The sequence below is a fragment of the Gymnoscopelus microlampas genome, assembly GCF_963454915.1.
Source record: "Gymnoscopelus microlampas genome assembly, chromosome: 20".
Lineage (NCBI taxonomy): Eukaryota > Metazoa > Chordata > Actinopteri > Myctophiformes > Myctophidae > Gymnoscopelus > Gymnoscopelus microlampas.
The window spans coordinates 21,297,354-21,313,903 of NC_139957.1; the positions used below are offsets into that span (position 1 = coordinate 21,297,354).

General features: G+C 42.2%; 1 protein-coding gene across 1 annotated transcript in view; it reads right to left on the reverse strand.

Annotated features, from left to right (window-relative positions):
* Window positions 1–2,087, reverse strand: part of tnika (TRAF2 and NCK interacting kinase a) — a 119,658-nt gene extending 117,571 nt beyond the window's left edge. The window contains exon 1 of the mRNA XM_084044844.1: window positions 1,587–2,087. Within this exon, the coding sequence (XP_083900970.1) occupies window positions 1,587–1,643 (57 nt within the window). The 5' untranslated portion in view covers window positions 1,644–2,087. The remainder of the gene's footprint in view (window positions 1–1,586) is intronic.
* Between the last annotated feature and the right edge of the window lie 14,463 nt (window positions 2,088–16,550).

The following is a 16,550-nucleotide window of genomic DNA, read 5'->3' on the forward strand; positions in this document are numbered from 1 at the left end:
TGTGTGTGTGTGTGTGTGTGTGTGTGTGTGTGTGTGTGTGTGTGTGTGTGTGTGTGTGTGTGTGTGTGTGTGTGTGTGTGTGTGTGTGTGTGTTGTGCAGTGCGCAGAGAGTGAACAAAAGAATTGGCTAGTGCAGCAAGTAAGCCTTCAGCCTTGTTGGAGACAAGAGTATAGGCTGCAATAACTAGTACTACAGGTAGGTTTGCACATGATGCTCACACACACACACACACACACACACACACACACACACACACACACACACACACACACACACACACACACACACACACACACACACACACACACACACACACACACACACACACACACACACACACACACACACACACACACACACAGACAGAGGTGGAATGATTCCCCCTCCCAATACTGACCGGTGACCTTACTAATATTGTGAGAGAATACTAGATAAATGTAGACCATAACTTCTGCTTAGGTCTACATGTATGTAGTATTCTAGATGTGCTGCACAAGTAACAGACTCTCTCTCTCTCTCACACACACACACACACACACACACACACACACACACACACACACACACACACACACACACACACACACACACACACACACACACACACACACAGGACCATCATCAGCAGTGTGCATGGCAGAGAAATAGGTTAAATTCCACTGCTGCCTGGCTGAATCAGGGCTGATAGGACTATAATAGGCAAAGAGCAGAGGGGAAAACAAACAAACCACTCTATCGAGGTCAGCATCCCCACAGCTACAGAAGCTCAACCGACTCGCTCTCTCACAGCACTTAAGCCTGATTTACACTTTCGTTGCGCAGCGCGGTCTCACGCCGAAAATAGCAGATCTACAAGCTCACTGTAGATGATCGGCTGTAGTGAGTCAGAATGAACAGGTAAGGCTTTGGATGGCGAGCCAGCTGTCATGTTACACTGGGATCATGTCTGCACATCATTTTCATCCATGTATTTTGACACATTGTAGCGGCCCGTCTCTCTCTCTCTCTCTCTCTCTCTCTCTCTCTCTCTCTCTCTCTCTCTCTCTCTCTCTCTCTCTCTCTCTCTCTCTCTCTCTCTCTCTCTCTCTCTCTCTCTCTCTCTCTCTCTCTCTCTCTCTCTCTCTCTCTCTCTCTCTCTCTCTCTCTCTCTCCCCTGCTTGGTTGCTATTCATGGAGCGCCGCCTGCTGCAGGTGCAAAGGAGAAACACGCACACGCTCCACACACACGCGCGCGCACGCACGCACGCAGACACAGCAGCTCGTGCATTGGTTCTCAAAGTGGGGTACGGGGACCCCCAGGGGTACTTGAGGGGGTTCCAGGGGGTACCCAGCTAAATGATGGACAGGAACCAAATGGACCCTTATGGGTCTGTAACTCTGAGAGTGTACAAATGGAACCAAATGGACCCGTTAGGGTCCATTTGGTCCATGAAATGGGGGTCCATAGCCTAATGCGTGTCAAACTGGGGGTCCTTGAAATTTAAATGGTTGAGAATCCCTGCAATAAAGAGATGTAGAAAGAAGAAAACAAAACAAAAAAAGATAAGAAAAAAAATGGCATCGACATCATCATGTCATCTCTTACCCTCAGAGCGGACAGGTCTATTTCATCCAGACTCCGCGCCGGAGAGTCACTCGCCATGTTCGGCGTTGGTGGGTTGGGAAGCCACTGCTTCAGTTCTCCCGATTATCCGCACAGATCGAACACCCGAAAAAAAAACGGCCTTTTCCGCTTACAGTCACGACTGTCTTGTGTGTGGGGGTCCTCCTCTGCTGCTGCTGCTGCTGCTGCTCGGGTCTGTCCCCTTCTTCTCCTCTCTCTGGATCCGTTCTCTCCCCCGTATATACACTGAAACACAATAGTCCTTTCTATGAAGTCAGCGGACGCCGCTGGAGCGTGCAGGCAGCAGCAGCGGCTAGAGCGCAAACGCGGGGATGATGCGAAACAGCGCCGAAAACAAGCTCATCGTCGTCACCTCAAGGGTCCATGTTTGCAAGTTAATGAGATGAATCGGGGGGGGGGAGGTTGAAGCCCCAGTCCACGGTGTGTGTGATCGCGGATTGCAGCTACCGTTCTGTCCTGAAGTGTCCCTGACTCCCTGTCCTGGCTGCCTGGGGTCGCTGCTACGTTCTGACAGCCAGAGCACATATAGAGAGCGGCGTTGCCAGGTTTTGCGAGAGAAACAAGCGCCCAGGTCTAAGGAAAACAAGCCCAAAAGAAGCGACCTGAGCACTTTAAACCATGCAGTGGCTATTTGAAAATAGCCAATCTACAAGCTCACAACGCGACGATGCGACGCGTTGTGAGCTTGTAGATCTGCTATTTTCAAAAAACTCTTGCAATAAAATGTGGAAAATTGGAATGCTGTTTGAAACATTCTAACAACACAAATGCTCTCTGGCACAAAACATTTTCATGAAAACATTTGAGAACCATTGGTTTAAATAATGATACAAATATTTGGAAACAAGCCTAAATGCAAGTACACTTCAGAAACAAGCCCAAACAAATCGCAACCCAAAACTAACAGTATTCACAAGTAACTTTACAGAAAAGAAGCCCAAAGTCGCTTATAATAAGTGGACATGGCAACACTGGTATAGAGAGAGGGGCTGGGAGCGGACTGCTTCACCAAACCCCGCCCATTGAAGGACGACCCGGCATAGTGGGGCGGGGCCAGGGAGAGGTTACCACTGAAGAGTTTATTAGATGCCAGCAGAATACCAGGTAAATCTATCTGTCTGATCTTGTGTGACAGCTAAGCTGACCCATCCCATTGTGTGTGGTGTTTTGGTATGATTCTAATGGTGTTCTCTGTTCATGTGTAGGAGGAGTGGACCAGCCTGCAGGGTGATGACAGGGCATACCTGACTCCAATCGTCCTCTGGAGTATTTAAGCAGGCTGGTCAAGGCCACTTTTCCTCTCTCTCTTACACAGAGAACTTTGTTTGTTTTTGGTTCCTTGAGTTGGTTCCTTACTGTTTCTACACTTGCACTACATTTTCACACATCCATACATACACTACACTACTGGTCCAACTGACTATTCACACCCCTTTCGAATCATTAAGTATTATTTATGTCTTATTTAGTTACAAGTAAAGTAAGTTTTCATTTTATCCTGTATGTCGTCTCCCATGTTTTGTCATGATCGAGACAGTTCATGACAGTATTGCATACATTAATAGAATCTCTGTCTGTCCTTTTGAGATCCGATTGACTGGCGGCTCAGTGGTGGAAAGTAACTAATTACATTTACTCAAGTACTGTACTTAATTACAATTTTGAGGTACTTTTACTTTACTGGAGTATTTCTAATTTTCTGTACTTTTACTTCTACTCCACTACCTCTCAGAGGAAAATATTGTACTTCTACTACACTACAATTATTTGAAAACCTTAGTTAATAGTTACTTTGCAGATATAAATGATTATTTATTATTATTATTATTAAATTATTATTTTATAGATCTACACAACGCTCACAACGCATCGCAACGCGTTGTGAGCTTGTCGATCTGCTATTTTCAAACATTTTAGTACTTTTACTTTTGGTACTTTAAGCATATTTTGATACCAATACTTTTGCACTTTTAACTTGTAACAGAGTATTTCTACAATGCAGTATTCCTTAAGTAAGAAATGTGAGTACTTTTTCCACCACTGAGTAGACTACAGAGGAGCACCTCTCCAGAACGCTGCAAGCAGCTCTAAACAGGCATGCATTCTGAATGGGCTTCCAATGGCCATGCCCCAAACGCGAACTGGACTAGTTACAATTACAAATGACCCCAAAACAAATGTATCACAATTAACTATAGAATAACAGTGCCAATAATGTATTCAATTAAAATATGTATTTTGTAATTTCAAAATACACAAAATACATTACACTATAATACAAAGTTTATCTGCAAATAAATGGCCAGATTGGATGTTGAATATCAAAAATAGTTGTTGGGGTTGCAGGAGGTGCTTCATCATGACTATCTGCTGGCTTTGGAGAGGTAACATACCAACTTTAAGATTTAATTTTGTGAACTGGTGAAAAGTGAATAATAACAAATAACAAATATAGCTGCAAGCAGCGATAATACGGGGCCAGTGAATAGAGAGAGAGAGAGACATGGAAACGGAATAGATTGAAGAGAGAGAGAGTGACATGGAAACAATAGATTGATGAGAGAGAGAGATGGAAACATAATGGTTTGATTGGACATCTCAACCTACTGCCATTAACAGGATTCGAACTCTCAACCTTCAGACTAATAGGCTGCAACACTACCTATAGTGCTATAGCTTTGTCCAGGCTGATATTGTCTGTTGAAGATCATAAACTCTTGCCTTCTTTCATGAACCAAGCCCCTGTTTCACTAACACTAAGATCACTTGTTCACAAACCATTTACCAATGAAGAAATTGTACATCTCCTCAGAACCAAAACTAGTGAAAGTAGCCGATCTACAAGCTCACAAACCATGAAAAGTTGTGAGATTGTAGATCAGCTATTTTCAGAATGAAGTATGTCATACGTTGAAAAAACGTACTCTCAAATAAGCATTTCAGGTTATCTTCACCATTTGCACATGTATTCATTGATACAGTCATGTTGTTTGCAATTCAACTTAAATTAAGTCTGCATCAAGTGAGGCTTGAACTGGCGACCTTGAGATTGTGAGGCATTCATTTAAGGGAGACGCCATTGGCCCAACAGACAAGTAACTGTGAAAAAGGAGATCACACAGATGATACAGTTTCACGCAAATAGCTGAAAAATCCTGGGTTTAAGTGTTTTTCAAACTGCTCAAAATTGCGGACAATCTAAGGGCGGAGCTTACTGGTCAAAGAGATAGATGTGTTCCTCATGAGTCAAGGCACAAGTGTAAGCAAGTTTCACGACTTTCGGCCAAACGAGGCATGACTTTTGCCTGTTTAAAGTTTGCATTTTCAAAAAATTGCTATAGCGCCCCCCTTTGGCCAATTGGAGTGAGATTGGTTTCAGTGATATTTGGAATGACTCTCTACATTACTGCAACGTTTCAAAGAAATGTGAGTCTTGCATGTATGTGTTAGGGGCAGATGAATAATTTTCATAAAACTGCAATAGTTAAAATCTATTTCCTCCTGAGATTTTTGAGTAATCTGCACAAAACATTTTACACATGAACTTAGGACCTTTGCCGACAAAACAAAAGCGGCGGATTTTCCATAAGTGAAAAAATGCAGAAGTTATGAGCCAATGGCTGTTTTTCATATAATTCAAAATGGTGGGCGATCTAAAGGTCAGAGGTCAAAAGTCAGACCACGAAAGTTGTCGGGCATGAAGAGACGCATGTGTGTATCGAAGTTTCATGGTTGTAGGTCAAACAGGGCATGAGTTGTACCTGTTCAAAGTTGGCACTTTCAATTGAGTGCTATAGCGTCAACCTTTGACGAATGAGTCTGAAAATTATTTCTTGGTAGTTTTTCATGAGCATCTACCATATGGCCGAGTTTCGTAAAAAGCGTATGCACGGTTAAGCCAGAACTGGCAAAAACAAGTATTTTTCAAACTGCTCAAAATTGCGGAAAATCTAAGGGCGGAGCTTAATGGTCAAATCGATACGTGTGTTCCTCATGAGTCAAGGCACATGTGTAAGCAAGTTTCACGACTTTCGGCCAAACGAGGCATGACTTATGCCTGTTTAAAGTCTGCCTTTTCAAAAAATTGCTATAGCGCCCCCTTTTGGCCAATTGGAGTGAGATTGGTTTCAGTGATATTTGGAATGACCCTGTACATTTCTGCAAAGTTTCAAAGAAATGTGAGTCTGCATGTATGTTTTAGGCACAGATGAATAATTTTCATAAAACTGTAATAGTTAAAATCTATCTCCTCCTGGGATTTTTGAGCAATCTGCACGAAACGTTTAACACTTGAACTTTGGACCACTGCCTACAAAAAAATTCCAACGGATTTTCCATAAGTGAAAAAATGCAGAAGTTAGGAGCCAATGACTGTTTTTCATATAATTCAAAATGGTGGGCGATCTAAAGGTCAGAGGTCAAAAGTCAGACCACGAAAGTTGTCGGGCATGAAGAGACGCATGCGTGTATCGAAGTTTCATGGTTGTAGGTCAAACAGGGCATGAGTTGTACCTGTTCAAAGTTGGCACTTTCAATTGAGTTCTATAGCGCCACCCTTTGACGAATGAGTGTGAGAATTATTTCTTGGTAGTTTTTCATGAGCATCTACCATATGGCCGAGTTTCGTAAAAAGCGTATGCACGGTTAAGCCAGAACTGGCAAAAACAAGTATTTTTCAAACTGCTCAAATTTGCGGAAAATCTAAGGGCGGAGCTTAAAGGTAGGGTAAGTGATATTTTTTGGTTAAAACAAAAAGTATTTTGTTAAAAGGTTAAAATACTATATTCTGATAGTAATCATTGCTATAGAGTGTTTGTTCAGTAACAGGAGTCTCCCCGTCTCTCCAGCTCTTTAATAAACAGAAAATACATTTTTCGGTAGGTGTCAAAATCTCAGCCAATCAGGAGAAAGTACCCATTTTTAAGCTTAATTTGTATAGTGTTCCAGTTCCAATTTTGCATGCTCATTTCTTAGTGTCATCACTTCCAATTTCACTTGTTTAATCTGTATCCTGATTGAGTTCTCTGTCCTGGTTGGATAAAATTGGAAATGAAACTGAAACTGAAACGAAAATGCATTTTCTGTTTAATAAAGAGGTGGAGAGACAAGGAGACTCCTAATACTGAACAAACACTCTATAGCAATGAGTACTATCAGAATATAGAGCTATTTAACAATTATTTTAACCAACGCAAATCACTTACCCTACCTTTAATGGTCAAATCGATACGTGTGTTCCTCATGAGTCAAGGCACATGTGTAAGCAAGTTTCACGACTTTCGGCCAAACGAGGCATGACTTATGCTTGTTTAAAGTCTGCCTTTTCAAAAAATTGCTATAGCGCCCCCTTTTGGCCAATTGGAGTGAGATTGGCTTCAGTGATATTTGGAATGACCCTGTACATTTCTGCAAAGTTTCAAAGAAATGTGAGTCTGCATGTATGTTTTAGGCACAGATGAATAATTTTCATAAAACTGTAATAGTTAAAATCTATCTCCTCCTGGGATTTTTGAGCAATCTGCACGAAACGTTTAACACTTGAACTTTGGACCACTGCCTACAAAAATCTCCAATGGATTTTCCATAAGTGAAAAAATAAAGAAGTTAGGAGCCAATGACTGTTTTTCATATAATTCAAAATGGTGGGAGATCTAAAGGTCAGAGGTCAAAAGTCAGAGGGTGAAAACAGGGCATGAGTTGTACCTGTTCCAAGTTGCCATTTTCAATTGAGTGCTATAGCGCCACCTTTGGACGAAAGATTGTGAGAATTATTTCTTGATCGTTTTTCATGACCATCTACCATATGGCCGAGTTTCGTAAAAAGCGACTGCACGGTTCAGCCAGAACTGCGAAAAGTGGCAGAAGAAGAAGAAGTGACAGAATACTGCCAATAACAAAACAGGCCCCGTAATGAAATGTGTGCTGCTAAAATAGACACTGTAATTGACGGGGCCGGTCGCACCCCCTGCACCGCCTACATTTACACCACCGATGCCTGTGCTCAACATACTCAGGTGTACAAACTCTTGATGTTCAGATTCATAAGTAACATGTACAAATGTACAATGTGCTAGGAAAATACAGATTTCCTATTTAAAAAAAATACTTGTTAGAATGTAGACTTTTGACAATAGTTGAGTTGAGAATATAGTAATCTCAAGCAAAGAGGAGGTCACCTATTTGGGCTGTATTCTTGACAACAACCTGATATGATGGCATCAAAAGTTATCAAGAAAGTCAATCAAAGAACAAGATTTTTGGGCAACAAAAGTGCTCTTAAGACTAGCTGGAGCCCTCATTCAACGCCATTTTGATTATGCTTGCACCTCTTGATTCTCCAACATCTCAATGCCACTAAAAACTAAACTTCAGACATTCCAAAACTGATACGACTATTTCTCAGCCTTAAGGGGGCTACACCATGAATTAAAAAAAAATATATTATATATACATATTGCCCCCTAATACGTTTTAAACAGGTTGTAAGCCTAAAAAACATCTAGATATTTTTTCTCACAATCTGACTGTCTGTCATTCCAAGCTTTTTCAGCTGCACTACCAAAACGTCCTATTGGGCAGGGGGGAGCTACTGAGCAATTCTGCCTGGCCATCATCAATGCAAAATCAGGGCAAGTGATCACTTGCCCTGCCATTCTGAAATGGCCTGTTCAGACACGCCCATTCAGGAAATCCATGAAATGAGCATGAATGACTGAATGTTAAAAAACATTTTTTTTTGGGTACAAGAGACACTGGGGAGCCCAAAAAATACTAAAAACCCAAAAAAAAAAATGAAATTCATGGTGTAGCCCCTTTAACTCTCAATCTCAATGTCCTGTCTCACTGGTTACAGGGATATGTATGGACTCATTTAGACATTTACAACATTTCTTGTTTCTGTCATAGATCATAAGACTCTGTAGTGTGGAGTTGCATTTTGGAGTGCAGTATTCAATACATTCAGAGTTATTACTGCTTGCACCCTCTCTCTCTCTCTCTCTCTGATGATAGGTTATTGGTTACGTATGTATTATTTATTATTAGATTATTGGTTTACTTCTTATGTATTACTTAATTATTTACTATTTCTATGCATTTGATGAATTATTTATGTATTATGATGTATTATTATGTATTATCTTGTGTCCTTGCTTACTGTAAATCACTCCGGATTAAGAGCGTCTGCTAAATGCCTAAACTGTAAACTGTAAACTGTAAGTCGTCAGGCAAGTCCCAAATTGGAACGTGGCCTTGTTTTGACTTGAGACATGACACCGCTGGACCGCTAAGCGTGAAGCTTTGCACGCACTCTCCCTAGAGGCCAAGGAAAATCGGGATACCAATTTTGTTCAATCAAGAGAGAGAACTCATACAGGTTACAGAATAAACAAGTTAAATCGAAGTGATGACAGAAAGAAGTGAGCAGATACAAGTGGAACTGGAGCAATTTATTGTCTCATACAATTTTACAATTATACATACGTTTCTTCCTTCATGCATTCAAGTGCTACTCTATAGTCTTCAAAGGTAAATCGTTCCGGGGGGACATCTGCGTCAACTTCAACCTCTTTTACTGTGTTCTTCGAAACGTACTGGCCATCTGCCTTTGCCCACGTCATATTCAATTCAAACTCTAGTTTGACATCACCAAGCTGCGTCATTTCCTTGGGTTAAGAGAGAGGAAAGTGTAACGTTAGTATATTTGATATATCGTTGCTGTCGTGCAGAAACCTCTCATCGCCATATTCGAAAAGTAACACAGAGACGGTATATGATACGTGGCAGTCTGTGTCACCGGCTTCAAATGCTATCAATGCATTGAATGGGAGATTATCACGTTTTATCAGACCATTGAATGGGCGAGTAGGCGACGAGTAGGCGATATACGGACCCACCCGCGATTTGTCAGACCATTCATGGGGCACAATCAGGAGCTACTGACCTACTTGGAGGCGGAGCAGTCCCCACAACATTATTTACGATTCTGTGCCTATCGGTACATAACTCCAACGGCGCTGAGTAGGCTCAGGCGAACGTTGCATTACCATTACCATTTGAATAAATAATTAATACTTTCAGAGATATTTAGCTCTTTAATTGCTAAAAAAAAACTAATTTATTTGAATGGGGAAATGCCATTTAGCTACAATGAAGCATAGCAACGGTGTAATACACCCTAGTAACAAGTAATTAGACCAACTGCATATTAGACCATAGCAACCACTGTTTTAAGAACAACCCATTAGACCAGGGGTGCTCTTTTAAGCCACCCCCGCATATTTAACATAATTCCTAAGTAAATTGTTTATGAACAGAGCTAAATCAGTTTGTGTGCTTCAGCCTCTGGGCTTGTGTCTGTGTATTGCTGCTTGACTGTTCTCAGTCTGTGTTGGAGACGGAGCTGTGTGTGTGTGTGTGTGTGTGTATGAGGAGTCAAGCCAACAGTTTGTTTGGTCACGGCGACCTCACTTCTTTTTTTCCCCTGTTAGACCCTAGCAACCACTGTTTTACCATAGCAACGGCCTATTAGACCCTAGCAACCGCCTATTATACCCTAAAAACCGCCTAATAGACCCTTGTAACCACTGTTTTACCGTAAAAAATATGTTTAACACTACTCAATACTGTCAACACTGTAAACACTGTCAACAGTTTTAACACCGTTAACACCTTTAACGCCTTTAAAACCTTAAACCTTTAAAACCTTTAACACTACTAATACTTTAATACCTTTAAGTACTTTAACAGGTTTAACACTATTAATACTTTAACTCTTTTGAAACCGATAACACTACTAATACTTTATCAGGCTCTGGTGGTTTTAGTCCTACCCCGGTGTTGTCATCCATGGCGCACAGGATGGTGGTGAATCGTTGTTTCATTTCGAAGTCCTTCAACCTGGGCATGTACAGTAAATCAGAAATTAACTTTCTTGACACAAAGTTAGAGGGATGATAATGGCAATGTACACAAATCTATATACAAAAAGTAGTGACCGCAACACTATCCTACGAGCAGACTGAGAGATTGAGGAGACTTTGTTACTCTGATGATGACCAACAAGCCATTAACTCATTCAGTGCCACTGGACGTAAAATACGTCCGTTCTAACAAACGCCCAGAGTGCCTCTGGACGTTTTCCTGGGGGAAAAAATGAGCTTTTTTTTTCTTTTCTTTTTTCAATAGATGAAACTCTTCCCCAGCCTGTGACAAAATTTGGGACTTCTATCATGAAAGAAAACATGAAATCATGCCATCAAAATCAGGGTGACCTAAAATCAAAAACATCTTATTTCGAGTTAGAGTGCTTCTGTGTCAGTCATACATAAACATTCTGTGATGATCGTAGCCGCCGTCGACCACGTGATCAAACTCCTCCTCGTGGGAACACACACACACACACACACACACACACACACACACACACACACACACACACACACACAGAGCGTGGGGAAACAAATCATCGGGGCTTCTTTGATGCACGAACCACGTGAAAAAACAACTTATTAGGTCCTCTGTGATCAAATACCCCCGACATCATGTTATGGGGTCAGCTTGGGGACAGCTTCTTTGAAGAAAGCAGACACGTGAGCAAACAAACTTGTCGGGGCCTCTATCGAACGAACCCTACAACAACAGCCATCAGGACTGATCATAAACAACTGTGATGCTCCGATGATCAAAGGACCGCCATCGCACCACCTGGCCAAAACAGAAGTTTATAAAAGCTTGTTGGACACATTGCCCGTTGTGGGGAAGCAGAGAGGAGTGCTTGTGAGAGATCGATACAGAGAGATACAGAGAGATACAGAGAGAACACACACACACACACACACACACACACACACACACACACACACACACACACACACACACACACACACAGGAGAACATGCCTAAGAAGCAGCCAGTCAGGAAGCGCAAACGGCGCTCAGCCTCCCTCGGGGACAGACAAGCGGCTTCTGACGGCGATCCCGTCGCTGGGCCCAGCCGAGCCAGTACCGGGATGCGCCAGCAGACCATCCAGGAGGCGTTCCGTCGCGTCGAGGTGCCGGTGACCGGGGCCTCCGCGCCCGTTCCCTTGGTGCCCGTAGAAGAGACAGACTCGGAGGTTTCTGGCTGTGATGACAACACTGAACCGATCGATTTGCGCCGTCGCAGTGTCAGGCTGAAGATGACTAAACGTGAGGTTCTGGAGAGTCCATTCAACAGTCAGAAATCTCAGTCCGATCCGTCCGACACGGACATGGAGTCGGATTGTGATGAAGAATGGCTTCCATACGACAGAGTGGAGGAGGACGACACACAGAACAGACAACGTTCTTTCCCAGACAACAGTGGTAAGACGATTCTATCTATCTATCTATCTGTCTGTCTGTCTACAGTTGTCCATGTAACATGAAAGTATGTTGAAAGATTTGCGCACATTTTTCAAAAATAGCAGATCTACAAGCTCATAAAATGGGGCATACACTCTCAGATTATAGACCTGTAAGGGTCCATTTGGCTCTATTTGTACACTCTAGACCTGGCTGTATGGGTCCATTTGAACCCCCCACCCCCCCCCCCCCGGAACCCTGAGGGTCCCTGCATAACTAACTAAGAACATTTTAGTACATTTTTATCATGTTTGAGAGTCTGTCTGTCTGTCTGTCTGTCTGTAAAGGGTCCATTTGGTTGCATTGTCTAGTCTATCTATATGTAAAGGGTCCATTTGGTTACAGTTGTCCATGTAAGTAACATGAAAGTATATTGAAAGATCTGCACACATTTTTCAAAAATAGCAGATCTACAAGCTCATAATGGGGCATACACTCTCAGATTATAGACCTGTAAGGGTCCATTTGGTTCTATTTGAACACTCTAGACCTGGCTATATGGGTCCATTTGAACCCCCCCCCCCAAGGAACCCTGAGGGTGTTTGAGATTCTGTCTGTCAAATATTTTTCAAAAATAGCACATCTACAAGCTCTTAGGAGTAATTGACAGTTTTTATGTTATACAGTAGAGAGATCATTTTTGTGTGTCTGTCTGTCTGTCTAAGATTTTTCAAAAATAGCAGATCTACAAGCTCTTAGTAGTAAGTGTGTGTGTGTGTGTGTGTGTGTGTGTGTGTGTGTGTGTGTGTGTGTGTGTGTGTGTGTGTGTGTGTGTGTGTGTGTGTGTGTCTTTTGGGGATTCAGATATAGATAAGAGTGTCTGCTAATGCCTGAAATTTGTGATTTTGTGGACATCATATTCACCTACCAATATATTACTCTGATTTTAGACCCTGAGTTCAGTGAGGACAGTGAGGAGGAGGAGGAGGGCCCACTACCTGCTGATGAAGAGTTGGGAGTTGCCAGAACAGCTCGTGGTAAGAACAAAAGATAATTTCCCTGCACATGTGAGATGAAATGTAAAAGGATCCATTTAGAACCCCCCCACACAAATACAAAAAAGTGTAATATGCATTATATATTTCTGTAATTTACAGGTAGACCACAGCAAGGGAAGCGGCGTCGTCGTGGTGAGGAGGAGGAGGAGGGTGCGGAGGGTGCGGAGGGTGCACTATCATCGGATGAAGAGTTGGGTTTTGCCAGTCCAGCTCGTGGTAAGAACAAAAAGTTATTTCCCTGCACATGTGAGATGAAATCTAAGGATCCATTTGGAACCCCCCCACACAAATACAAAAAAAGTGTTGTAATATGTATTGTATGGTAATTATGTATTTATGTAATTTACAGGTAGACCACAGCAACGAGAGGGGCGTTGTCGTGAGGAGGAGGAGGAGGAGGAGGAGGAGTGGGGGGCGTCTGATGAAGACTTGGGTGTTGGCGCTACAGCTAAAGGTAAGCTTTTTCTTTTTATTACTGATACATTTTCACAGAAGCCAGCTTGCATTGTAGCATACAACAAGTCAATGAATGGAGTTGATATCGAACCAAACATTGTGCATTACCTGGGAAGTCAAACAAGTGGACAAATACATTTGTATCCTATCTGTTGGTTCAATGCTTTTATCATTTACAAAGCTAAACACCCACATGGCAACTGTAAAAGATGTCTACAAGTTCATAGCACATTTGGTTACATTTGTACATTCTCATAGTTTGACCTGTAAGGATCCATTTGGTTCCTTTAGTGCACTCTCAGAGTTACAGACCTGTAAGGATCCATTTGGTTCCTTTAGTGCACTCTCAGAGTTACAGACCTGTAAGGGTCCATTTGGTTACATTTGTACACTCTCAGAGTTACAGACCTGTAAGGGTCCATTTGGTTCCATTTATACACTCTCAGAGTTACAGACCTGTAAGGGTCCATTTGGAACCCCCCCACAAATACAAAAAAATTGCTGTAAAATGTAATATGTATTTTATGGTAATTATGTTTTTCTGTAATTCACAGGTAGACCACAGCAACGAAAGGGGGGTCGTCGTGGCGTGGACGATTCTCTGCCGTGGTATGACCTGGGTGAAAAGGAGTGGATGCCAGAGGCCTTCCCATTTACAGCAGATCCTGGACCTCTCAGTGGCGCTGCTGAGCTGGATTCAGACATTCCAGTGGAATTTCTCGAGCTGTATCTGACTGACGAGCTTCTACAACTTATCGTCGATCAGACAAACCTCTATGCACAGCAGGTCATTGCGGGTGTCACTAAGCCAAGCTCAAGAGTCCATCAATGGATTGAGAATCCACTCACAGTTCAGGAACTGAAAAAATTCTTAGGGCTCCTTTTCCTGACCGGTATCGCTCGTAAGCCTGCCCTGAAAATGCACTGGTCCACAGATGAGTTGTATTATGCCTCCTATTTTGGCAAAACCATGCCCCGTAATCGGTTTCAGCTGATCCTCAGATTTCTGCACTACACAGACAACAGTGTGGCTGATGAGAAGAGAAGAGTAGCTGACAAAATGTACAAGGTACGTCCTGTTTTGGACTACCTAGTCACCAAATTCAGTGACTTGTATCAGCCAGATATATCCATCTCTATAGATGAGGGCACCCTACTCTGGAGAGGCAGACTTTCCTTCAAGGTCTATAACCCCCAGAAGCCTGTAAGGTATGGCATAAGATCTTACATATTGTGTGATTCAGCTACAGGGTACTGTCATAATTTGAAGCCATATTGTGGGAAATCTGAAACCCTACAAAAAACAGTACTCGCTCTTCTCTGTACCCTTTCAGGTAAAGGTTATACATTGTTCATGGATAACTTCTATAATTCAGTGAAATTGTGTCATAAGCTCCTGAATAGGAAAACTCACATCTGTGGTACACTCAGGAGGAGCAGGGGTGCACCACCGGCCATAAACATGGCTGACAATTCTTCCCTGGCCGTTGGGGAGAGAATTGTCTGTCACAATGAAAGGGTGATGGTTACAGCATGGAGAGACACAAATGTGGTCAGGATGGTCACAAGCTGCCATGAGAACGAGATGGAGAGTGTACGAGCGTGGCGTCGGGTGAAGAAAGGACACCATATTCGAGTGGAAAAAGCCAAGCCTGTCTGTGTGATCCAGTACAACCACGGCATGAATGGAGTGGACAAACTGGATCAAAACATTTCCTATTATCCCTTTGCCAGGAAGACCATGAAGTGGACAAACAAATTTGTCTTCTACATGATCCAGATATGCATCTTCAATGCCTTCACACTGTACAAGGCCAAGAATCCACAGGGCGAGTGTAAAACCATGCTGAACTTCACCGAATCTGTCCTCAAGGCATTCACCAAGCCTGCACAGCCTACACAATCCGCTGCACCACGCCCAGCTAAAGCAGACCCCCAGAGCAGGCTGTCTGCTCTCGGCCATGTCCCTGTATATAACCAGCCCACCCCCAAAAAAGATAAACCACAGAGAAAATGCATTATGTGTACCAAGCAGAAAGGGCCTACCAATAAGAAAGGGCGCAAGGACACAAGATTCCAGTGTGCTATCTGTCTTGTCCCTTTGTGTCAAAGGCATTTCGATTCCTATGACCACAAAGTGTAGAACAATGTGAACATTTTTTTTTTGTTATTCATTTGGTCCTATTTGTATTTTGTATACACTCTAGACAAGAGTCCAGACCTGTAAGGGTCCATTTGGTTCCATGTGTATATGCTCTCATTGTGAACTGTTTATTTTCTTTTTTTATGTTATTACTCATTTATCAACACTTGCAACGCTTGGAAGTAACATTTTGTTTTTTATTCTATCTTATTTTTTGTCATTTGTTTGAAAATGACTACTGTATATATGTCTGCATCACTGGAGCCAAAAATAAAATGAAGATTGACTCATAAAAATGCCTTTTACTCATATTTCTATTCTCAGGGCTGTTTTTGATGAAAAATGGTTTTATTCAACTGCCTATACATAAAAAACGGAACATGCTAGCAACTCACTTTCTATTCCTGGGCAAAGAAAAGACTCTCATCTTTCTTTTGATATATGGTACGTCATTTTAGTCAAAGCACAAAACATTCTGTGGGTCTTTGAAAGTAGATTTCTGCCTGAAAGTTGTCTCCTTCAGAAAAAGGCCTTTATCTCAGGTTTCTATTTTCAGAGGGCTGTGTTTTACATGGGGAAATTGTTTTACTCAACTGCCTATAAATAAAGAACGGAACATGCTAGCAACTCACTTTTTTTTCCTACGCAAATAAAAGAGTCTCATCTTTCTTTTGAGATATGGTGCATACTTTTAGTCATAGTACAACATATTCTGTGGGCCTAGAAATAGTAGTAAAAATGCTCATACATGTTGGCACTGGGAGCATACTGCCAGAAAACACTGTGGAACTGAATGAGTTAATATGCACCAAAGGTTTACATATAGATATACAGAAATCACACATTGCAGCATGCATACACCAAAGCAAAATCTCAGGAAAGGAAAAGTCTCTTCCAGAAAAGTGCCTGTGCTTCCAACCCTGGGGGAATTTCGCCCAACGGTTTT